We start from the raw sequence: 27332 nt of genomic DNA, 5'->3' as shown, positions 1-27332 counted from the left end.
TTGGTCAGATTTTCGGATCCTCTGCTTTTTTCCATTTGAATGCATTAACAAATTTTGCCCGGTGACCCCCATTTTTCTTTTTATAATTCTTTTACATGTATAATGATGAGCTGTCTGTTAAAGTCTTAAAATTTTAATGACTTTTTAATAGTTTTTGAGGACTTTTAGTTGTCAATGATAAAGCTATGAAAAGTCAAGAGAGAACATTTTCCCGCCAAAATTACAATGGCTAATACATGTATATCGAAAACAAGCACTGTGACCTATACATTTTTTTTGCTCTTTGAATTCCTTTATTAATCCCCTATCAATACAAACTAGTGTTTCGAAAAGTTAATTACTTTGAAACTGAGAAGCGAACTTCTTTAAACTGGTTTGACCTCAATATATTTTGTGTCCAGACCAATTGAAACTTTCTGGATCTTGTGTTTGTCTATGTATATTTGATCAGAAGTGTTCACCTTTTTTGGTCTTAATGGTCTTTTGTACTGTCAAATACTTTTGGTAATTCATGTTTCCCTTTTTGTGAATTATAAATTGGTATCAATTTTATACTTTTTTGTGTAATAAATAATGAACCACTTTTTCCCTATTTTTTTATTGAAATAAATTCTACCACTTTCTAGATGTATCTATATATTGTCCATCAGGTGAATCAAAGTCATCAGCAGGAGGTGTCTCAGTGGGACCATTAAACTGATAAATAATATCACCTTCATGGATCTACAAAACAAAGGTTTAATATATCTTTACAATATCACCTTCAAAGGCAAATCAACAAAATAATTACAAAAATGTAATACATATTAAATTCATACATAAAACAAGAATGTGTCCAAAGTACATGGATGCCCCACTCAAACTATCATTTTCCATGTTCAATGGACCATGAAATTGGATAAAAAATATAATTAGGCATTAAAATTAGAAAGATAATATCATAGGGAACATATGTACTAAGTTTCAAGTTGATTGGACTTCAACTTCATCAAAAACTACCTTGACCAAAAACTTTAACCTGAAACATGCACTTTCATTTTCTATGTTCAGTGGACCGTGAAATTGGGGTCAAAAGTTTAATTTTGCTTTAAAATTAGAAAGATCATATCATAAGGAACATGTGTACTAAGTTTCAAGTTGATTGGACTTCAACTTCATCAACCAGATGCTCCGCAGGGCGTAGCTTTATACGACCGCAGAGGTTGAACCCTGAACAGTTGGGGCAAGTATGGACACAACATTCAAGCTGGATTCCGCTCTAAATTTGGATTGTGATTAAATAGTTGACACAGCATAGGTTTCTGACACAGAATGAATGTATTCAAATGAACTTAAAATTTTTGTTTTCTCTTAGAGCAATTCACTATGCTGTTGAATATTAATCCTCTCAAAAAAATGTTTGAAGAAATTTTCTTTTTATTTATGAAATTTCAAATGAGAAAAATTGAACCCAATTTTTTAATCACATCCCCCTTTCCCTTATTCCAAAACTAATTTCAATTAAAATATTCTAATAGAGTTTGCAACAATTACTACTCATTTAAATACATCATAAAATATTAAGATGTAAAAAAAACTGCTTGTTATCACTGAATGGTAAAGATAATTTAAATTTATCAGTTGGTAGTAAAAAGTGAATATACATTGTATATTGTATATAACAAAGATTTAAGTTGATTCTGGACAAAGAAAGATAACTCCAATTAAAAAAAATTCTTGCAGATATTTCTTGCTTACTTTACTGGACAAAGGAAGATAACTCTTAATTAAAAAAAAATTTGCTATTTCACAATATTGTGAAATTAGATATTTCTTGCCATTGCACAATACTGTGCAATTGAAAAGACTTGCTATTGCACAATACTTAATATAATAATTTTAGATCCTGATTTGGACCAACTTAGAAACTGGGCCAATAATCAAAAATCTAAGTACATGTTTAGATTCAGCATATCAAAGAGGCCCAAGAATTTGATTTTTGTTAAAATCAAACTTAGTTTAATTTTGGACCCTTTGCACTTTAATTTAGACCAATTTTAAAACTGGACCAAAAATTAAGAATCTACATACACAGTTAGATTTGGCATAAAAAAAGAACCCCAATTATTCAATTTTTGATGAAATCAAACAATGTTTAATTTTGGACCTCGATTTGGGCCAACTTGAAAACTGGGCCAATAATCAAAAATCTAAGTACATTTTTAGATTCAGCATATCAAAGAACCCCAAGGTTTCAATTTTTGTTAAAATCAAACTAAGTTTAATTTTGGACCCTTTGGACCTTAATGTAGACCAATTTGAAAACGGGACCAAAAATTAAGAATCTACATACACAGTTATTCGGCATATCAAAGAACCCCAATTATTCAATTTTGATGAAATCAAACAAAGTTTAATTTTGGACCCTTTGGGCCCCTTTTTCCTTAACTGTTGGGACCAAAACTCCCAAAATCAATACCAACCTTCCTTTTATAGTCATAATTCTTGTGTTTAAATTTCATAGATTTCTATTTACTTATACTAACGCTATGGTGCGAAAACCAAGAAAAATGCTTATTTGGGTCCCTTTTTGGCCCTTAATTCCTAAACTGTTGGGACCGAAACTCCCAAAATCAATACCAACCTTCCTTTTGTGGTCATAAACATTGTGTTTAAATTTCATTGATTTCTATTTACTTTAACTAAAGTTATTGTGCGAAAACCAAGAATAATGCTTATTTGGACCCTTTTTTGGCCCCTAATTCCTAAACTGTTGAAACCAAAACTCCCAAAATCAATCCCAACCTTTCTTTTGTGGTCATAAACCTTGTGTCAAATTTTCATAGATTTCTATTAACTTAAACTTAAGTTATAGTGCGAAAACGAGGAAAATGCTTATTTGGGCCCTTTTTGGCCCCTAATTCCTAAAATATTGGGACCAAAACTCCCAAAATCAATACCAGCCTTCCTTTTATGGTCATAAACCTTGTCTTAAAATTTCATAGATTTCTATTCACTTTTACTAAAGTTAGAGTGCGAAAACTAAAAGTATTCGGACGACGACGACGACGCCAACGTGAAAGCAATATACGACGAAAATTTTTTCAAAATTTGCGGTCGTATAAAAACTACCTAGACCAAAAACTTTAACCTGAAGTGGGACAGACGGACGAACGAACAGACGGACAGATGGATGGACAAACAAACAGACAGACGAAGGGACGCACAAACCAGAAAACATAATGCCCCTCTACTATCATAGGTGGGGCATAAAAAAAACCATTAAAATACCCGATAATATATTTAAGAGCTAATTTCACCATCACACTATAAACATTATAGCATTGCATTTAACCAAAAGACCATAAAAGCTGTTTGCTGACCTCTAGATTTCTTTTGAGAATGTTAGCTTTTTTTTAAATTGTTTTTTTTTCTTTCTTTTCTTTCATACTATCAATTTATAAAAGTCTTTTATAAAGTTTTTTATTTTGAAATAATTTAATTTTGGATGTAACATGGCTTCTGATTGGCTGACGTCGTTTTGTTTATATGTTTATCAGGTCAGACATGAATTTTTCATGATTTACTCCAGTTCAAAATTAAATGGAATTAAGAATTAAATTATAAGAAATAACTATTACTTTTTTCTTCCTTTTTTTGAAATAACATGAAAAATGTGGTTCACACTTTAAAATAATACGCTACTCAGTGTGCACCACATTTTTGATATTATTTCAAATTCTTCTTAGACAGAAAAAATATTGCAGTCAATCTAAAAACCTAGTTGCTAACATCCTGAAAGGTAAATGTATAATGATTGTGTTATTTGGTTACTCAGTTGCTGTGTCATTGTCGTTTACCAAACACATTCTTAATTATTTCATAACTGTTTTTTCCCTGAATATGGAATATTTGAGATTAAAATTATATCATGCACAATCACATACTTTGGATTCATTATTATTTATAGTGGGATACCAATTTTCATGTATAGTTGTGGGTGCATGTGAACAGTGAACCACAAATTTTAACTGTTCATAAATATTGAAAAAATTCTATTTAAAACAAAAAACATTATATATCAATGTATGATATAAATACAACATAGAACCAATATTATTATTACATCTATAGTATGTCTAAGATAAAAAAAAAAGTGGAATAGAAGTCAAATTACTTCTTAATAATAATAGATACACTGTTATCACACAGATACATGTACATGATGTATGTCTCGCCTTTTTGTAATTTTGATTATGTAAATGTTGAAATCAAAATAGCAATATAACTTACATCTCACACAAGTTATGGAAATATATTCAAAGTCAATGAACCATGACTGAATTACATGGCTCAACAATCTCCATGTAAATGAGATGTGCCAATGCTAATACAACTGCATACCAAATACCATTGACCTACCACTAAAGGTTCCCCTTGAACAGACCTAATCACAAACTAATACATGATAACTTTGATTTTTTTTTAAAGTCAATAGACCATGACTAAGAGCCAGTAAGAGGGCAGAGCCAAATTATCTCCATGGAAATGAGATATATGCCAATGCTTATACAACTGAATACCAAATATCATTGACCTACCACTTGTGGTTCTCCATAAACTGACCTCATCACAAACTAATACATGTAAAATAAGCACAGGTTTCCAAGTCAATAGACCATGACTGAAGGGGCAAAGCCAAATGATCTCCATGGAAATGAGATGTGCCAATGTTTATACAACTGCATACCAAATATGACTGACCTAACATTTGTGGTTCACCATAAACTAGACCTAATCACAAACTAATACTTTTTTGACGCCATCACAGACACTGGAAACAGCATACCTATGTCTCACTTTTGACTCCGACAAGGAGAGACTAAAAAATGAATCTTGTGCAATATGTCAAACTCATAATCAAACCAGATGCTCCACAGGGCCCAGTTTTATACGACCGCAGATGTCGAACCTTAACCTTTGGGGCTAGTATGGACACAACATTCAAATTGGATACAGCTCTGAATATGGATTGTGATTAAATAGTTGACACAGCATAGGTTTCTGACACAGAATGAATGTGGTCTAATGAACTTAAAATGTTTTTTTTTGCTTTTGAGCAATTCAGTATGCTGTTGAATATTAATCATTTGATATTTGAAGAAATTTCTTTTTCATTTCTGAAATCTGAAATAAGAAAAATTGAACTCCAACAATTTTTTTCACCTCCCCCTTTCCCTTATTCCTAAAATGATCTCAATTCAACAATAACTACTCATTTAAATACATCATAAAACATAAAATGTCATACAGTCATGATTTAAGTTAATTTAACTACTTTTCTTGACAAAGAAAGATAACTCCAATGCAACATTTAATATTGGCAAATTTCCAATGAAGTTCATTAACCTAAAGTTTTTGGCAAATATCCAATGGAATTTATTAATAATAAAATTTTTGGCAAATTTCCAATATACATAATTTAAGAGCAGTTTAGGTGAGATATTAAAATGAGTTTCGATTACCAACCTTACACTGCTTTTAAATTATGTTTTGTAATTGTCCATTAACCTGGAAACCCTTTCCCCCCTTTTTTGCACCTTATTCCTTAAGGGTTAGAGCCATACATGTAACTCCCAAAGACAATTCTTACCATCCCTTTGTGGTATTCCAATATCCAAGATCTAAATACATGGTTAGATTCATCATATCAAAGAACCCCAAGAGTTCAATTTTTGATGAAATCAAATAAAGTTCAATTTTGGACTCTTTCGACCTCAATGTGAACCAATTTGATAACCGGTCCTAAATATTAAAAATCTAAATGCACGATTAGATTCAGCATATTGAAGAAACCGATATATTGAATTTTTGTTGAAATCAAACAAAGTTTAATTTTGGACCCTGATTTGGACCAACTTGAAAACTGGGCCCATAATCAACCAGATGCTCCGCAGGGCGTAGCTTTATACGACCGCAGAGGTTGAACCCGGAACGGTTGGGGCAAGTATGGACACAACATTCAAGCTGGATTCCGCTCAAAATTTGGATTGTGATTAAATAGTTGACACAGCATAGGTTTCTGACACAGAATGAATGTATTCAAATGAACTTAAAATTTTTGTTTTCTCTTAGAGCAATTCACTATGCTGTTGAATATTAATCCTCTCAAAAAAATGTTTGAAGAAATTTTCTTTTTATTTATGAAATTTCAAATGAGAAAAATTGAACCCAATTTTTTAATCACAACCCCCTTTCCCTTATTCCAAAACTAATTTCAATTAAAATATTCTAATGGAGTTTGCAACAATTACTACTCATTTAAATACATCATAACATATTAAGATGTAAAAAAACTGCTTGTTATCACTGAATGGTAAAGATTATTTAAATTTATCAGTTGGTAGTAAAAAGTGAATATACATTGTATATTGTATATAACAAAGATTGAAGTTGATTCTGGACAAAGAAAGATAACTCCAATTAAAAAAAATTCTTGCAGATATTTCTTGCTTACTATACTGGACAAAGAAAGATAACTCTTAATTAAAAAAAAATTGCTATTTCACAATATTGTGAAATTAGATATTTCTTGCCATTGCACAATACTGTGCAATTGAAAAGACTTGCTATTGCACAATACTTAATATAATAATTTTAGATCCTGATTTGGACCAACTTGAAAACTGGGCCCATAATCAAAAATCTAAGTACATGTTTAGATTCAGCAAATCAAAGAGGCCCAAGAATTTAATCTTTGTTAAAATCAAACTTAGTTTAATTTTGGACCTTTTGCACTTTAATTTAGACCAATTTTAAAACTGGACCAAAAATTAAGAATCTACATACACAGTTAGATTTGGCATATCAAAGAACCCCAATTATTCAATTTTTGATGAAATCAAACAATGTTTAATTTTGGAGACCGATTTGGGCCAACTTGAAAACTGGGCCAATAATCAAAAATCTAAGTACATTTTTAGATTCAGCATATCAAAGAACCCCAAGGTTTCAATTTTTGTTAAAATCAAACTAAGTTTAATTTTGGACCCTTTGGACCTTAATGTAGACCAATTTGAAAACGGGACCAAAAATTAAGAATCTATTTACACAGTTAGATTTGGCATATTAAAGAACCCCAATTATTCAATTTTGATGAAATCAAACAAAGTTTAATTTTGGACCCTTTGGGCCCCTTTTTCCTTAACTGTTGAGACCAAAACACCCAAAATCAATACCAACCTTCCTTTTATAGTCATAAACCTTGTGTTTAAATTTCATAGATTTCTATTAACTGATACTAACGCTATGGTGCGAAAACCAAGAAAAATGCTTATTTGGGTCCCTTTTTGGCCCCTAATTCCTAAACTGTTGGGACCGAAACTCCCAAAATCAATACCAACCTTCCTTTTGTGGTCATAAACATTGTGTTTAAATTTTATTGATTTCTATTTACTTTAACTAAAGTTATTTTGCGAAAACCAAGAATAATGCTTATTTGGGCCCTTTTTTGGCCCCTAATTCCTAAAATGTTGAAACAAAAACTCCAAAAATCTATCCCAACCTTCCTTTTGTGGTCATAAACATTGTGTTTAAATTTCATTGATTTCTATTTACTTTAACTAAAGTTATTTTGCGAAAACCAAGAATAATGCTTATTTGGGCCCTTTTTTGGCCCCTAATTCCTAAACTGTTGAAACAAAAACTCCAAAAATCTATCCCAACCTTTCTTTTGTGGTCATAAACCTTGTGTCAAAATTTCATAGATTTCTATTAACTTGAACTAAAGTTATAGTGCGAAAACCAAGAAAATGCTTATTTGGGCCCTTTTTGGCCCCTTTTTCCTAAAATATTGGGACCAAAACTCCCAAAATCAATACCAGCCTTCCCTTTATGGTCATAAACCTTGTGTTAAAATTTCATAGATTTCTATTCACTTTTACTAAAGTTAGAGTGCGAAAACTAAAAGTATTCCGACGACGACGACGACGACGACGCCAACGTGATAGCAATATACGACGAAAAATTTTTCAAAATTTGCGGTCGTATAAAAAACTAAGTACATGTTTAGATTCAGTATATCAAAGAACCCCAAGAATTTAATTTTTGTTAGAATCATACTACATTGTAAGTTTAATTTTTGACCCTTTGGACCTTAATCATGTTAATGTAGACCAATTTGAAAACAGGACCAAAATTTAGGAATCTAAATACATGGTTAGATTTGGTATATCAGAGAACCCTAATAGTTCAATTTTAGATGATATCAAACAAAGTTTAATTTTGGCCCCTTTTGGCCCCTAATTAGTTGGGACGAAAACCAAGAAAAATGTTTATTTGGGCCCCTTTTTAGCCCCTAATTCCTAAACTGTTGGGACTTCAACTCCCAAAATCAATCCCAACCTTCCTTTTGTGTTCATAAATCTTGTGTTTAAATTTCATTGATTTCAATTGACTTATACTAAAGTTATTGTGCGAAAACCAAGAATAATGCTTATTTGGGCCCTTTTTTGGCCCCTTATTCCTAAACTGTTGGGAACAAAATTCCCAAAATCAATCCCAACCTTCCTTTTGTAGTCATAAACCTTGTGTTAAAATTTCATACTTTTCTATTGCCTTAAACTAAAGTTATTGCGCGAAAACCAAGAAAATGCCAAATTGGGCCCTTTTTGGCTGCTAATTCCTATACTGATGGGACCAAAACATTAAAAATCAATCCCAACCTTCCTTTTGTGGTCATAAACCTTGTGTTTAAATTTCATAGATTTCTATTGACTTAAACTAAAGTTGGAGTGCAAAAACTAAAAGTATTCGGACGCCACAGACGAGGACAACGCAAACGTGATACAAATATACGACGAAATTTTTTTCAATTTTTGCGGTCGTATAAAAAAGATCAAAAATAGATAAATCATTTTTGTATGAAATAGCATATAACTAGAAGAAATGAATTATTTATATTTCAGGAATAATGTATTTTTAAGGTTGGGAGAATAATAATAAAAAAAATAATCTTTCAATTAGAATCCCCTCTCCATCTTGACAAACTGGAACAGCCAGCAAATCAGTAAACCAACAAATGAAAAATCCCTCTCTAAACTAACCAGTTAACTTCAATGGATGTTCTAAATACAAATCAACTAGTTCAGGTGTAGTTTGATGCTGATAATATGATAATATTTACCTCTTTTGCTTTTTGATACAATTCTTCTGACTCCATTCTAAGTTCATTTAAAGCTTTAGTTTGGACATGTATTGCCTTCTGTAAGGCTTTCTCCTCTGTAAAATGTTGTTGGTTTTTATAATGGCCCCATTCCTTTACTAAAAGAGCTCTCCTTTCTATTTCCTCTACTGGTAAAGGTTCAAATTCTCTTCTTAGTTTGCTGAAATAAAAATAAATAAAAATATTTACAACACCATGGATTTTTTTTAGATCAATATCTACAACACCATGGATTTTTGGAATAGCGTTATCTACAATACCAATGATTTTGAATCATGAATAACAAATGTTTACCATCAAGATCACAGACTATTGGAGACAATAATTGGAAAATTAAATGAGTGTTGGAACAATACAAAATTTGATTATAATTTTGCAAAATCAATTCTGCTGCTGAGGTATCACATTGAGCCGCTTAAAAGAGGGTGGTAAAGGGTTAATTTCATGCAACGTTTTTAGACATGTTTTTTACGTGCAGTCGAGAAAAAGGTTTGTTTGTTATTCACCATGTTTTGTGAAATCAATGTGCAGAAAATTTTTAATTGTTCTTTTATCATGAAATGACAATTTTATTTCACGTTTTTTCTTGCAGATACCCCCTTTACGCCCCCCTTAAAACTATATGACCGTTGATTTCTTAAGACTACACTTTTCAGATGACCATGGATGTATTTCCTGGTTTTTTAATCCATGGGGTGTAAATTCTATACTGTAACTGCATTACAAAATTGAACAAAGCTTGGGGGCAAAATAATCCAGTAAATGAACATTCAAATATTAAATTATTTTTGTTATTTGTGTTGTTATGTTGCTATCACACTGATGTCATGGTCATTTGTTGTTGTGTTGCTATCACACTGATGTCATGGTCATTTGTTGTTGTGTTGCTATCACACTGATGTCATGGTCATTTGTTGTTGTGTTGCTATCACACTGATGTCATGGTTATTTGTTATTGTGTTGCTATCACACTGATGTATCACTCCCATCTGTATTTATTCATGTTATTCTTATGCACTGAAATATCTTGTACTACTAGAACTATTAAGTGTGAAATAAACACAGCATGAAACAGAAATCTAATATACATTAAAACTAAGGGTATACATGGTATACTTAGTCTTGTATTATTTTAATTTTAGTTTCTTGTGTACAATTTGGAAATTAGTATGGCGTTCATTATCACTGAACTAGTATATATTTGTTTAGGGGCCAGCTGAAAGACGCCTCCGGGTGCGGGAATTTCTCGCTACATTGAAGACCTGTTGGTGACCTTCTGCTGTTGTGTTTTTGTATTTTGGTCGGGTTGTTGTCTCTTTGACACATTCCCCATTTCCATTCTCAATTTTATGGTACCTAGGGATGGCAAATTAAAAATGGGGTAAACAAACCACATATAGATAGAGCCAAATTGAAATTCGACATACATTTCCACTTTGCAAAAGATGACACCTATCCATTGTTTGGATTTGAAAGTGCCTTTCCTGGGTCATACAGCCTTCACAATTAATTTTTGAGTCCACAAGCCTGAAGCTCAATTGTTTAAAAATTTAGTTGGATTCTGTTGGCTTGTAGAGAAGAATTTTACCAGTCTGAAAGTAATTTTATGAGCCAATGCCATTTGACTTGTGGTTAAGATATAGAAGTGCCTTCCCTTAAGATAAAGAAGTGCCTTTCCTCTGTCTCATGATTGATTTTTATGGAACAGTCCTAATAAACTTACTCTCTATTTCTCCTTATTGCTATGTTGCCTGTAATTTCTTCAACTGGTTTGAGAGTTCTTCCAAATTTCTCTTCTCTTTTTCTCATTTCTCTTTCCATTTTTCTTATTTTCAGTTGAGTAGACTGAATGACTTTTGAAAGATCAACTTTTTTCCTTCTTTTCATAGGTTCAGCACTACAAGCAGATTTATATAAAATAAACAATTTTGTAAGATTAATCTCTACAATTCAGGTTCAAGCAAAATAATGAGATTTGATTGGTTCTGGCTATTTATAACCAGATGCTCCGCAGGGCGTAGCTTTATACGACCGCAGAGGTTGAACCCTGAACGGTTGGGGCAAGTATGGACACAACATTCAAGCTGGATTCCGCTCTAAATTTGGATTGTGATTAAATAGTTGACACAGCATAGGTTTCTGACACAGAATGAATGTATTCAAATGAACTTAAAATTTTTGTTTTCTCTTAGAGCAATTCACTATGCTGTTGAATATTTTAAACTCTCAAAAAAATGTTTGAAGAAATTTTCTTTTTATTTATGAAATTTCAAATGAGAAAATTGAACCCAATTTTTTAATCACATCCCCCTTTCCCTTATACCAAAACTAATTTCAATTAAAATATTCTAATGGAGTTTGCAACAATTACTACTCATTTAAATACATCATAAAATATTAAGATGTAAAAAAACTGCTTGTTATCACTGAATGGAAAAGATTATTTAAATTTATCAGTTGGTAGTAAAAAGTGAATATACATTGTATATTGTATATAACAAAGATTTAAGTTGATTCTGGACAAAGAAAGATAACTCCAATTAAAAAAAATTCTTGCAGATATTTCTTGCTTACTATACTGGACAAAGAAAGATAACTCTTAATTAAAAAAAATTTTGCAATTTCACAATATTGTGAAATTAGATATTTCTTGCCATTGCACAATACTGTGCAATTGAAAAGACTTGCTATTGCACAATACTTAATATAATAATTTTAGATCCTGATTTGGACCAACTTGAAAACTGGGCCCATAATCAAAAATCTAAGTACATGTTTAGATTCAGCATATCAAAGAGGCCCAAGAATTTAATTTTTGTTAAAATCAAACTTAGTTTAATTTTGGACCCTTTGCACTTTAATTTAGACCAATTTTAAAACTGGACCAAAAATTAAGAATCTACATACACAGTTAGATGTGGCATATCAAAGAACCCCCATTATTCAATTTTTGATGAAATCAAACAATGTTTAATTTTGGACCTCGATTTGGGCCAACTTGAAAACTGGGCCAATAATCAAAAATCTAAGTACATTTTTAGATTCAGCATATCAAAGAACCCCAAGGTTTCAATTTTTGTTAAAATCAAACTAAGTTTAATTTTGGACCCTTTGGACCTTAATGTAGACCAATTTGAAAACGGGACCAAAAATTAAGAACCTACATACACAGTTAGATTCGGCATATTAAAGAACCCCAATTATTCAATTTTGATGAAATCAAACAAAGTTTAATTTTGGACCCTTTGGGCCCCTTTTTCCTTAACTGTTGGGACCAAAACTCCCAAAATCAATACCAACCTTCCTTTTGTGGTCATAAACATTGTGTTTAAATTTCATTGATTTCTATTTACTTTAACTAAAGTTATTGTGCGAAAACCAAGAATAATGCTTATTTGGGCCCTCTTTTGGCCCCTAATTCCTAAACTGTTGAAACCAAAACTCCCAAAATCATTCCCAACCTTTCTTTTGTGGTCATAAACATTGTGTCAAAATTTCATAGATTTCTATAAACTTAAACTAAAGTTATAGTGCGAAAACCAAGAAAATGCTTATTTGGGCCCTTTTTGGCCCCTAATTCCTAAAATGTTGGAACCAAAACTCCCCAAATCAATACCAGCCTTCCTTTTATGGTCATAAATCTTGTGTTAAAATTTCATAGATTTCTATTCACTTTTACTAAAGTTAGAGTGCGAAAACTAAAAGTATTCGGACGACGACGACGACGACGACGCCAACGTGATAGCAATATACGACGAAATTTTTTTCAAAATTTGCGGTCGTATAAAAACACCAGGGAAACTTGTTCAGCTTAACATTTCTGATCATAATAAAATATTCAGATGTCCATTGTCATGATTGTCCAGTCATACAATTCAGATAGATCTTGGTATCTACATTAATAAAGGCTGTTTTCAATATCAAATATATCAATATAATTCAATTTTGGATGTAACATGTCTTCTGATTGGCTGACGTTATTTTGTTATCAGCCCATAGACATAATTTAGTCATGTGACCGTGACGTCATCTACGTTTTTTCATGGTTTTCTACGGTTTAAAATGGAATTTAAAATTAAATTATAAGAAATGACTGTAATATTTTTTCTGTCTTTTTGAAATAACATAAAAAAATGTGATGCACACTGTTAAATAAATAAATATTCAGTGTGCACCAAATTTTTTATGTTATTTCTTTATAGGCAGAAAAAATATAAGTCATTCCTTAAACATGTTAAATAAGATTTACAGCTTAAAACATGTAAAATTAATTGTATCTGTTTTACAATTAATATTAAATCACTTTTTCATTTCAGTTCATACATATGAAAAGAAAAACTCAATACCGGTAAATCACTTTGTTTTTATCTATTTCTCTCTCTTCCTTGTTGTGGATTGTAAAGTTACATGTAAAACCCTTTCAGTGCAAAGAGGTAAAACTGTAGTGATCCTGTGTAGTTTTCAGTGGACTATTGTTGGTTTCAGCCTTTTTGAGGTAATGATGTTGTCTCTTCTCCATGAACTTTTGATTTTTCAGGAGGATGGGTATTTTTTTGGCATTTTTGAAATCAATAATATACATGACAATGCATGATATATATAAGTGAAAATTTTCACATTTCCCATGTTTACAGTGATACGATCGATTGATATGAGGAAATGGGGGATGAAGTAAAAGCCCAAGGAATTTATCCTCTGAATCAAGGCTTCCAAAATTTCCTGACGACAGCTGGACATTTTACAAAGAAATATTTTTGACGGTCAATGATCAGCTGGATACTTAAGATATATGTGTCTAAGTAATTGGAATGTTATATGCAATAAAATTATTTATAACTGTTTTGTTGTCTTCATTCTTAAAATAAATAAAATATTTTCCTTGGTATTGTGTCATTTTTCTGTGTATCGTAATACAGGAACCATCATTGCATCAGTCAGCTTCAGTATCTGACTTTTCTCATGTTTTTGTTTATATAATCAGAGTCTGAATGTTAATATCAAACTACAACCAAGGCGACTCAACAAATACTTTTGTTCTATCATAATAGTATCTATAGTCACAGTTAGAATATATCCTTTAAAGAATAATACTGACCTGAGGTTTGGAGTGGCGTAAAATAAAAGTGGTTTAGAATTTGTATGGAATGGTCTGGTTACTCCACAGGAACAACATAACCTAGAAAATAGTATTACATTTTGTAAATAAAAAAATTAAACATATACATGATACATGTATAGCAAACTATGTTTGAAAAAAGTTGATCTGTTTATCACAACCTAATGTTTGGAAATCCAAAACCAAATAATGCAATGACAGCTCTAACATAGGAACACACTTAATTTTACCAAACTTGTACAATTAAAATGCAAATTATCAGGGCCTTTTATAGCTGACTATGCGGTATGGGCTTTGCTCATTGTTGAAGGCTGTGCAGTGACCTATAGTTGTTAATGTCCGTGTCATTTTGGTCTTTTGTGGATATTTGTCTCATTGGCTATCATACTTCTTCTTTATATTAAGTATCATTTACTCTATGTACAGGTAAATTTTGTTTTTCTTTTGTGACACATAGAAGGTACAACATTTAATACCAAGGTTTACAGAATCTACTTGTTTTTGTACACTTTAATTTTCACTTTTTGTTCGTTTATGAATTTGTAACGGTGGTGGAATCTATCTTTTTACATACATGTGAGCTTTATGCAGTGTCACTAACTTATGTTTGTCAAATTTTCTCTGCAAATTAGATTTTGTATACTGTTACATGTAATTCAGATATAAATGTGTGCAATTATTTTTGCATTTATAAATATTTATTATTTTTGAAAAAATTGTGAGATTGGTTATTGCAGTTTCAAGAAATGTAGCATGCAAGTTGTGTTCTTAAAATTGAAAATGTGCATTTTGAGTTTTGCAAACACTATTGCGTCCCAATATTCCCAACATTACAAAAACAAATGTTATCAGTTTCCACTACCCGATGATACAATATATATATATATATATCAGATTCATTATTCAAAGCTTATACAATAACATTTTTTATTATGAACAAAATGATGAATATGTTCCAGACCATATGAGTATTTGGACCATATGCGTACAGTCGGACCATACGAGTATACGCGTACGGTCCAGTACGAGCTGACCATACACATGATACATGTTATTTGATCATATGGGTTAAATTGAAACAATCTTTATTTTTAGTTTTACAAATTGTTATTGATAATTTATTACAATAAGATAGATAAAATGAACAAACGAACAATTGAAATTAGATATTTGTTTAATTGTATATCTGAATCCTATTTTGGTACTCTCGCCCAAGGTGACACAATTCAAGTAACGTAATATTTTTAGCATTTTCAATTATGCAGTTCATGCATGTTCTTTTGCATTTGCATTTTCTTGGTAAAGTTGCTAAATATTATAAAACAATTGAACTCCCACATTCATGACATTATATTTACTTTCGATATCTTCAATTTCAGTGTTCATTATACAATTAATGTATTACTGATCGGCATGCTTATTACAAAAGATTAACATATTCAATAAGCGTTAATTAAAAAAAGTTAAAATACATGTATAAAGTTTTTGTTTCAATTAATCGATTGTTAAGAAATGTTGATTAAAACAGAGCTGTTGCTTGGAAACACACATAGGATTTCCCACACTTTCATACTATTTCCACCTCCTTCCAAAAAATCTACCTCCTATCCAATATGGCCGAACTAACCGTGAAGAGCCCTATTTAAAAACATGTCATTTAAAACTTATGACGAAGCTGCCCTTGAAAGATTCAGGACCCTGGGCACAGACAGTTAGGTAAATTTGGGCAAGGTGTTTCACTCTCTCATTGTTCTTGGATAGAACAACTCCTTAAGTACAGTTGTTTTACATGATGATATTCCAAGTGCCTTTTCTTCTTCTTCTTTAAGGTCAACAAGGCTAGCTTCAATACTGAAGAATACATGTTGTTTTCATTGTTATTCTGGAAGGGCGTTCATTTGGTTTAAGCTTACTGGGTGTATTGACTTTGACAATGGAAAAAAAATAACCTTACAAGACGTCATAATTATTTGGACTACCCATACATCAATCTCGAGTACATTTATTATGAAAGAGTAAACATTACACTGTTCACAGTCGCCTGAAGATTTCATAATTATAGCGAAAAAATGGGGGAATTCCCCAAATATTTTTTGTAGTATTATATAATACTACAAAAAATATTTTATTTCACCCATTTTTTCGCTATAATTATGACAAATGTATGAAATCTTCAGGAATACTACAAAAAATATTTTATTTCCCCCATTTTTTCGCTATATTTATGATATCTTCAGGCGACTGTGCACTGTTTGACAGGTTGGGAACAAACCCTCTATATGGTAATTATACATGTATAGAGGGATAATCCTTCTATAGAGGGATAAATTTATCCCTCTATAGAGGGGTATTTTTGTTTAGACTGGATTTAAATCATAATAGGACAGAATGGCATTCTCTACTTATTATGGCAGTAACCTGCAACAGATGATGCACCAATTGATGTACTTAGTTTAATATGCACATGCCCAGTTTGCTACTTATCTGACTAAATATAAAATCTATTGTTCACCATGATTGAAAGCTGTGATGATTAGGTAAATTCTACTCACTTACATGTATGGCTCACTGAACAGAATTTCTATTGTTAGATTTAACATGAAATTTAAAGGTCAACTATTCCTTTTGATGTTGATCAGGTGTTCAGATAGGTATACAATAGATCGCAAGTTTTGTCACTTTAGCAGAAAACTGGTTATCCCAATTTTTAGTAAAGTGCATATATTGATGCATATAATGCTAGAGATTATAGCCAATAGGGTCTCACTAATTAGCGACAACAAGCATCAACAAGCGTCAACAAGCGACAAGAAGAGACAACAAGAATTATTTTAGCGACAACAAGCGACAAGAAGACTATTTAGCGACAAGAAAACATATTTTTTATTAGATATAAAGAAATTTGTATGTAATATTTTTTTTTCTAAATTTCAATTTTCAGGACAATGATGCACAAATAATTCATTTTGCGAGCTTAATATATAGGTCTATTGCACGAAAAGAGTTTTAAAAACAAATTATAAAATAAATAATTAATATGTTCTAAAACACAAGGAAAAGTAATCTCATAATACAATAATTAAACGTAATACTGGCTGTTATACATAATAGATGATAAAATAAATGTAAATAATGTTTAATTTGTTTCTATCAATTTTAACTTTCTTGTCACTAAAATTATTTTCTTTTGCACATTCTTTTAATATTTATTGCAATAATTAATTTTAATGAAAAAAAATATGTTTTCTTGTCGCTAAATACATGAAATAGTTTCTTGTCGCTTGTTGTCGCTAAAATAATTCTTGTTGTCGCTTCTTGTCGCTTGTTGACGCTTGTTGTCGCTAAAATTCTTGTTGTCGCTAATTAGTGAGACCGTAGCCAATGGTAGTACTTCATTTGCCACAGCGGCTTAGCCCGGCTTAGCCCGGTTGACGCTTCCGGTATAAGCACAGTCCCTTCATTCAGGGGCGGATTTAGGCGGGGGCGTGGCGGGCGTGCGCCCCCCCCTAAAATTTGAAAAGCATGGGTTGACTTCAACATATTTGAGTATCAGAAGAGATCATTCGATCTTTTTTAACATTCAAAAAATATAAAACAGTCAGTTTATCAGATTCAACGTGATTACTAACCAAGTGACCTACGCTTTATTAAAGTTCTATAAATAATTTCAAAGGAAGGTGTCAAATGTGAGCCTCAGCTTCGTTTGATGACAAATATAATAGGTTTTTACATAGCAGTTAAAGTAAAAACAAATGTTGCATTGTATTTGCGGTTTTTATAATCAATTTGTTTGATAATCGAAGTTCCAAAACATCCCTTACTCACTTTCACAATTTCGTCATGACACAGTCAAGAAAACAGTCGGCAGGTGAGATTCTTTTATAATATCCGTAATGAAAGATAGAAATACTGTTTCAAGCGAAAGGTTAGTTTATTAATTATATCTCTGTGTTTATATTTATTTCTCACTTGCAACCTAAATATTTAGCCGAATTCTGTACCGTATTACTGTATGCTGGGGATCCCAAGAAAATAAATATAACTGCGTAAATGCATCTCATTCTGATTTTAGTTGTTTGTGGCGAACACAGTTAAGTCTGGCACGACCTTCGAAAATCAAAAAAGTAAAAAATAGATAGTATGAAAGGACAATTAAAAATCGCTGGTAAAAGTAGAAGTTTTCATTTGAAAAATATATTGGCCAGGTGAGCAATTGTGATCTGTCTCGTCTCACTTTGCGTCCGTCTGTCCGCCCGTCTCTCTGTAGATTGTTGTCAGGTGTGGATTAAGGCAGCTTTAGCTTCAAACTTTAATTCCTCGCTAATTTTAACACACAATATTTCGAGATATCTACATTTCACCTCTTTAGAAGAATATTTCAATAATTTTACCTAAAAAAAACCTCCGAAATAAAACTTTGCGCCCCCCCTAACTGGAAATCCTGGATCCGCCCCTGCCTTCATTTGCTGTAAAATCAGCCGCCGGCGCAAATAGGCTTACGCCCCTCTCGCCGGTGTACACTAACCGGCAAGCAATCAGCCGGTCAAAAAAGTATGGCAGAAAGTGCAATTTTAGATAAATTAGCGGAATTTAAAAGGTGAATATTGATTTTTGTCAATCAGACTAGAATGATACTTGATACTGAATTAGTCCACTACGACGATATTAAATTGCCATGCTATATTTTATTTTCAAATTTATAAAATTATCTCGGAGAAACGTTTTTATGATGAATAAGGCCTCATAAAAAAAGACTGCATCTTAAAAATATATATTTATTGTTAATAGGTTCATATTTTATAATCCCTAGCTTAGAAAGCAAAAATGTATAAATTTGAACTTCTGTCGCCATCTTTAAATCAGCCGGTTCCACTCGTTTTATTTTCAGCCATATTTAACCCGGTCACGTGATAGGGCGAACCGGGCATAGCCCGACCTAGAACAAATGAAGCAGGCCCAAAATAACTAGAAAATGCCATTCTGCCCTAATTTGCTTTAATTCCAGTGCAAACAAAAATACCCCTCTATAGAGGGATAATTTTATCCCTCTTAAGAAGGATTATCCCTCTATACAGGTATAATTACCGTACAGGGCGTTTGTTCCCAACCTGTTTGACGTCAATCAGCATAAACGTCATACCTTTATACCTTTATACCTTTATCTTCGGGTCGTTAAATAAGCCAAAGGCTTCTACTGACCCCTCATCTTGGATTGTCGTATATGCATTTCTCTTCTCATAATTAATATATATATATATAATATATATTAAAACTTATAGTAAAAAACACTTATTTGGGTGTGCGCAGCTGAACGCTTAATTAACACGAACATATGAATTTATAAGGGTTCCAGTTTTCGCCATTTAGTGCAGACTTAAAATTATTTAGAGTCTTTGCCGTCACTGTTAAATCAGACAGGTTATTCCACTGATCCACTACTCTAATTGAAAAAGTATTTAGTCTATGTGTGGTCTTACACTGTTTTTTAAACAGTTTTAATGAGTGACCTCTAGCAGTCAGAGCTCAGACATAAATAAGTCTGAATCTGCTTTTGACTCATAGAGGTCTAAATATGTAAGTTTTAGAATTTGTCTCCCTTTAATGTAAGACAAAATACGACTTGCATAAGTCAAATATTGTAAAACAAGAAATAATTGACCAGAATCAAAAAGTTGCAAATATCGACTCCTACAAGTCGATGAGTGATCAAAATTGGTTAACTTCAAGACCCACGCATACTTATAAGGAGGTCATGCATCTAAATCAAATAATGACCACATTGAAAGCTAATGCTTTGTCTTCTAAAGAAAAATGTGAATTAGAGTCTAAAAAATCGGAGATAATGTTAATTAACCTTACAATGCAACCACCTGGAATCACACTTAATGAGGTAAAACATCTGTGTTTAGTAAGGATGTTCAATTAGATAATTAAATATAGATAGCTCAAGTCCTTGTGAACTCTCATACAGGTTTCTGCTGTCATAGGTGGTGTAGTTTTGCCACAAAGTAACATTAAGTTTTTTCACCAACATAAATAGACCTAAACAAGTCTGTCATTTTCTGACTTAAATAAGTCTAAAATTGAAACTAAATTTTTATAATAAATACATGTTTCGACTTATTTAAGTCAAAAACAAAAATGGACTTGTTTATGTCTGAGCTCTGACTGTCTAGTATTATTAGATGGTGCTAAAGTAAATAGCTTCATCCAGTCGATGTCATCTATACCATGCAACGATTTGTAGACTTGTATCATGTCATTCCTATCCCTACGATATTCCAAAGTTGGCAAACCCAATGAACGTAGCCTGTCTTCATAATTAAGATGACAAATATTTTTCACCAGTTTTGTGGCCCTCCTTTGTACAGATTCCAGTTTACGGATGTCTTTTTTAAGATACGGTGACCAGACGCATGTCGCATATTCAAGCAGCGGACGCACTATTGATTTATAAATAGTAAGAAACATATCTTGATCCATGTAATCAAAAGAATGATGAGTAAGAGACAACACTCTCTGCGCTTTGTTATAAATATCACTTATATGTTTTTCAAATTTCAAATTAGACTCGAAAGTTACTCCAAGATCCTTTTCTTCATTCACTGTAGATAATGCAATAAAATTTCCAGATTCATCCAACATGGTATAACGATATTGCAGGTCATTGTCAGGATTAATATGCAATACTTTACATTTAGCAGCATTAAATTTTAATTTCCACATATCTGACCGTTCACATAATCTGTCCAAATTTTCCTGTAACTTACTTTGCTCATAATCTGACGAGACTTTAGAATAAACTTTACAATCATCAGCAAAAATTTTCACTATGCCCTCTACTACATCATGTACATCAGTCATCTACCAACCAGTTCCACCAGCAAAAGCATTGAGACATAAGGAAATAATGGGATAAGGTGCATAAATCTATGAGCTGTGTATATAACAACTACAAACTTGAGGTGTCTATAACAAACTATAAACAAACTATCACTGTGAATCAGGCTACATCAGTCATCAAACCCAGTACTACATGCAGCTGCGTACTACATGAATGGGTAGACATCTTGACAACTAAATTAAAACTTCCCCGATTATGAGATGAAATAATATTTAGGCATGCCTAATATTTATGTGACATTGAAATTGTAAATTAAATAAAAACACTACTGGGATTTGGATAAAAACCTTGAAACTTTGGATATTTTTCCCAGTGACATTTTCAGTTTTTTCGTCTGTTCGAGTTTCTCGGGGTCTAACACGGATTATTGAGGGAGAGTCTAAAACGCGGAAGTGTTGGGTTACACTAATGTCCTGACAATGTCCTGACAATGACCTGACAATGTCCTGACAGAAATGAAAATGCTTAATACTTTTTTATTATTGGAAGGATTTACTTGAAATTTGGAATCAAGCAAGTTGAGAACTTACATTTAATAAATAAAATTTAAAAAAAATAAAAAAATATTTTGAAGAGTTAGAAAACTTGACCTGACCAACTTGACTTTGAAACTACTAATGTCCTGACCGATATGAAACGGCTAAGAAATGTTTTATCATTGACAGGATAGACTTCAAATTCGATACCAAGGAAGATTAATACATTTGATACAAAAATATAAGAAAAAAATAAGAAAATAAATATTTTCAAGAGTTAGAAAACTTGATCTGACCAACTACGTACTCCCGTGATTAATGTCCTGACCGATGTAAAATGCTAATAACTTTTTTGTTCTTTGAAGGTTCGACTTCAAATTTGATGTCAAGGAAGATTCTAACATTGAATACAGAGATATAAGAAAAATATTAAAAAAACTAATTTTATTAAAGTGTTAGAAAACTTGACCTGACCAACGTCGACTCTGCAGAGACTAATGTCCTGATCAATGTAGAAAATGTTAATTGCTTTTTTGTTATTGACTTAATTATAGATCCTTACCAAGGGAAATTATAATATTCATAATAAAAGTTTATGAAAAAAAATGTTTGTTATTTTTTTAAATGTAAGAAAGCTTGACCTGACCAGCTTGATCTTAATATCATAACTATGATGAATTTCCTGATCGTTCAATAACTTTTTTGTTATTGAAAGGGATATAATTAAGTTTAATATCACTGAGAAAAGTGATATGTGATTAGAGATGCTGTAGATATAAGTAAATGCACCTTTTCTACATTTAATATGAAAGGATTATAAAGATGTACAGAATGCAATTAAGTCCAAAGACAGTGACATGAATAATTAAAATTTATTCACACATACATTAATTAAAATTAACACAAATTGGAGTGTTTACTTAACTATATTTTTCTTATTTATTTCACTCATTTTTTTGTTGTTTAGTTAATGAGGGATTAAACATGTCAAATAACATAAACATGATAAATAAGGACAGGAAATGGGCTTCTTTTGATATCGATATATTGTTTTTACAAGCATTCAAAGTAAAATTATGTTAGAATCACACAGACATATAATTTTATTATGTCACTGTCTTTTGCCTTTCTTATACACATATATTACGAATAATAAAAAGTGCATCCAAGTTCTTTCTTTACTATGTTTGAATAAAAAAAAAATATCAATATAATTTAAAGAATTAAGTATATATTCTGTCTTTAGATAGAGAAAAAAAAAACAGTTTTATAATATTTGTCTTTTCTTCATCAGTCAGAATATTGCAAGACAAGGTAAACATTGGTGAGGTCAAGTTTAAAATATTTTTTTACATGCTTATAGTAAGTGTTGTAATCTTCCCTGATACCTAACTTGGTAATGTCCCAATAAATAACAAAAAGGTTATTGATATCTTTATAACGGTCGGGAAATTCATCATGACAAATATCAAGTTGGTCAGGTCAAGTTTTCTAACATTTTTAATTTTCTATTTTAATCTTTTTCTTGCATCAATAAATTAAGTATTATAATCTACCTTGACATTAAATTTGAAATCCATACATGAAAGAATAAAAAAGTTTTATGCATTTTCTACATTGGTCAGGACATTATAGTCATGGGAAAGACGTAGTTGGTCAGGTCAAGTTTTCTAACACTTAACATTAGTTTTTTAAATATTTTTTCTTATATCTCTGTATTCAATCTTAGAATCTTCCTTGACATTAAATTTGAAGTCGAACCTTCAAATAACAAAAAAGTTATTAGCATTTTACAACGGTCAGGAGATTAGTCACGGGAGTACGTAGTTGGTCAGGTCAAGTTTTCTAACTCTTGAAAATATTTTTTTTCTTATTTTTTCGTATATTTTTGTATCAAATGTATTAATCTTCCTTGGTATCAAATTTGAAGTCTATCCTGTCAATAATAAAACATTTTTTAGCCGTTTCATATCGGTCAGGACATTAGTAGTTTCAAAGTCAAGTTGGTCAGGTCAAGTTTTCTAACTCTTAAAAATATTTTTTTATTTTTTTTAAATTTTATTTATTAAATATAAGTTCTCATCTTGCTTGATTCCAAATTTCAAGTTAATCCTTCAGATAATAAAAAAGTATTAAGCATTTACATTTCTGTCAGGACATTGTCAGGTCATTGTCAGGACATTGTCAGGTCATTGTCAGGACATTGTCAGGACATTAGTGTAACCCGGAAGTGTTCTGTTCAGGTTATTTCCTCCGTTATATAACGGAGCACTCCCACATGGGGATATATGGTTTTAAAATATTTACACAGATATTTACAGTGATCTAGACTACAGTGTGGTGGGGTGCTTAAGTTAAAAAAAAAATATATGCAGGTAAACCTGTTAATTTTAAGAACAAGTGTTCAAAATTTTGTGCTATTTACATCATTTATAATTCTACAGTACCTAGGTTAAAGTCATTCACGAAGTTATAATTTAAAAAAACCGTTTCTATCATAAATGTTTAATAAATTAAAGGATAACAATATGAAAGAAAAAGGATAAAATCAAAGGATAAAAGGTAAACATAAGTTATCTACATTCCAAAGCACCCCTAATATATGAAATAGGTATTTTTTGTAACCCCTAAGATGTAATTATTTTAAATTATTTACTGTTGCAAGACACTCAGAAAGTGTTGCGTAAAAGTGAACCTGTCAGATGAAAAAAACCCAAAATTTCACCCCTAAGATGTATAGATTTTACACCCCTCAGAAAGGACCATCCATCCCCCATTATCAGATATTAACTGGAATGGCCCATTATAATAAACAGCTGTGTCCCTAACAAAATGTCCACTACGAAACCTGAGACTACTATAACACAGTGTTATAGTAGTCTCAGACGAAACGAAGTCATTAAAATTTGCTAATAAACCGTTTTATAAAATCAATGTAATTTTTGTTTGCAAGAGATATAAACATTAGGGTCTTACAAAAGAAGTGATGCTTTTATAACGGCAATTAAATTGTTGGTAAAAAAAAATGAGCACATCAAATGGACCAGATACCGTATTTTTGTAAATGTCCACTACGAAACGGGTCAAATCTCCATCAGTATCTGGTTTTAAAATTATGAAAAAAATATCAGTGTACAGCTTAATACATGCTTTGATGAATACAATCAGTCTTGTTACTTTTGCAATAAAGGGATTGTAGGAAAAAACACGTGAATACGTCCCCTACGAAACGGTCACCTACGAAACAAGTATGGGAGAAAAACGTTTCGTAGGGGACACTACCACTACCATATGCAGTCTTTTTTTACTCTTTTTTTCAATTATATTCGCGCAAAGCAAATACCAAGGGTCAGTTTCATGTAATTTTTATTATGTTTTTATTAACATAGAATAGGGTTGATGTCAACTACGAAACTTTTTGTCCACTACGAAACGGATTTGTCACCTACGAAACGCACCAAAATGTCCACTACGTAACACGAGTTGTACCTTCAAATGTGAAGTACTGTGTAATCTTTATCGATAAAAAATGGTTCTCCAATTCAGAAAAAAATAGATTTTCCTAGTATATAACCTAAACAAACTTGTATGTCTATAGGAAACATTTAAAATTGCAAACATATGTGTGTTTAGAAGCAGTTTCGTAGGGGACACAATTAAATTCCCCTACCGGCGAAACAGTACTCAAATTATAAAAAAAAATATCATTCATAAGGAGTATTTAAGATTGCACTTTTTGTTTACAAACAGGTCTATAATAGAGGTATTCAAAATAACTCTTGAAATTAAATTTTAGACAAGTTGATTTTCCATTTTTTTAGGTCTGAAATATACGCTTTTATTGAAAAACGCCCGTAAGCTCCAGATAGAATTAAAGTCTAAGGAATGAACCATGTGATTTGAGGTTACAAGAGCGCAATTATTTGTTTACGTTTTACCGGCAAGTTTCTTTTTACCCCAAGATGGTACTCAGAATAGAATCCGATACGGCTTCTGATTGGTTGATACAGGATTGGAATTACATTTAATCGAAAGCTTATTCAATTAGGTTTAAAAATTGCCGAAAATCATATTCACATTTTACGAAGTATAAAAAATATCTTCAATTTCTGCACGTCGGAGCCATTAAAAATATGCCTTTTTCATTAAGCGAAAAAAGTAGACGATTTTTTTCAACTGCATTTTAGGTCAATTTGAGCCGCATGACCCTATATTTTATTTTGGTTGTAATGCAAAACTGGTATTTCTTGTAACAGGAACTGCCACCCGTTTTTCCCTAGTTTGTGTAGTCTTCGAGAAAAAAAATACGGAACACTAGTGGTATCCTATGGAAAATGCATAACGAATAATTGCGCTCTCGTAACCTTGAGGAGGCAGTCAGTATTAGATATATTTGAGAGAAGAAAATTGACTCTGAATTTTGCCTTAAACAAGTTCTGGCCGGAACTGGATTAAAAACAATAATCTTGTTCACTTTTTTGCTATTAGAAACCAAAATTTCAAACAGATTTATTTAGCATTGAATGAACATGCTGAATAAAAATGGGCGTTCTTTTTTTGTGGTCAGGGTTTGCGGCATGTCTGACCGGAATGTCTGTTTCGCCGAACTGATATATGGAATACTTTTTTCAAGACAAGACTTCAAACTGCCTGCTGGGTGTGGCTTTTATGTCACCATTTGTCGACCGTCATTCTTAAACTCGTTGTCATAAAGACTCATTCGTAGCTTTTGATTTGTTTTTGAATCCCTCACTTCCCTTAATTTTGATGGGTGAAACAGAACAACAAATAATTGGGATAAAAGTTGCTGCTTGTTCTCTTTATTAACTCTTGTCGGTCGTATTGTAAATTCCATCGAATAGCCAGGCGTATATCTTGATTACAACAAGAAATCTGGGAGGTTATGTTAAGATAACTTATAGGGACTTATCATTATTTATCTGGAAGGGGGGTTGGTCAAAATACAGGGAGGGGGGATCAAGTTTTTTTCTGTGTGTGGAAAAGGGAGGTTCAATGTTTCCCCCCTAAAATACAAAGCATGTTGCATCATGAAAGAATATATTGTAGACATGGTAGAGTAATAAATTCTCCAATAAATGCTTAAATATTCATCTTAGAATCTGCATACAAACAGTTGAATATTGAATACAAAATGATCTTGAGATGATGAACACCACCAATGTAACTTTTTGTTTTCATAACAAGATCTCTTTGGGTCCATTTATACCTCTTTCTCCAACAAAATTTGTAATTTTATGCTAATAAATCAAAATTTTGAGGCTACACGTACTATCAAACATTTATGAATGAAATGTGGCGATGAATGAGTAACTTACTTGTTCAAACTGAAAGCATGAACTACAGTGGAGAAAATGCACTTCTGGAGTATCAACATTTTAAACTTGTTTGCATTTTGTTAGCTATTATTCGTGTGTTTCTTTGTCAATAGTGTTCTCCTATTTATTCATATTGCATTCCTGTAATGTTTTGTTGTCATTTTAATGTTTTATTTTACATGGCCACAAAAGAGGGAGGTTTGGCATGCCACAAAACCAGGTTCAACCCACCATTTTTTCCTTTAAAATAGTCCTGTACCAAGTCAGGAATATGGCCATTGTTATATTATAGTTCGTT

The 27332-nt window shown here is 31.8% G+C and overlaps 1 protein-coding gene across 2 annotated transcripts; it reads right to left on the bottom strand.

The window, feature by feature from the left end:
• Positions 1–567: 567 nt before the first annotated feature.
• On the bottom strand, positions 568–21624 carry LOC134720992 (large ribosomal subunit protein mL40-like). 2 transcript variants are annotated; one of them, XM_063583627.1, is made up of 5 exons: positions 21510–21624; positions 14298–14378; positions 10926–11099; positions 9164–9362; positions 568–723 (listed from the first exon to the last, which is right to left on the bottom strand). In XM_063583627.1, the coding sequence occupies exons 1-5, from the start codon at positions 21539–21541 to the stop codon at positions 613–615; spliced, it is 597 nt and encodes a 198-aa protein (XP_063439697.1). In that variant the 5' UTR covers positions 21542–21624; the 3' UTR covers positions 568–612. The 2 variants fall into 2 exon arrangements, with proteins under 2 accessions (XP_063439697.1, XP_063439696.1); XM_063583626.1 differs by having other exon boundaries at positions 21492–21586.
• Positions 21625–27332: the final 5708 nt, after the last annotated feature.

This window comes from Mytilus trossulus, chromosome 6 (genome assembly GCF_036588685.1).
Source record: "Mytilus trossulus isolate FHL-02 chromosome 6, PNRI_Mtr1.1.1.hap1, whole genome shotgun sequence".
Lineage (NCBI taxonomy): Eukaryota > Metazoa > Mollusca > Bivalvia > Mytilida > Mytilidae > Mytilus > Mytilus trossulus.
This window is presented reverse-complemented; position numbering and strand designations above follow the sequence as displayed.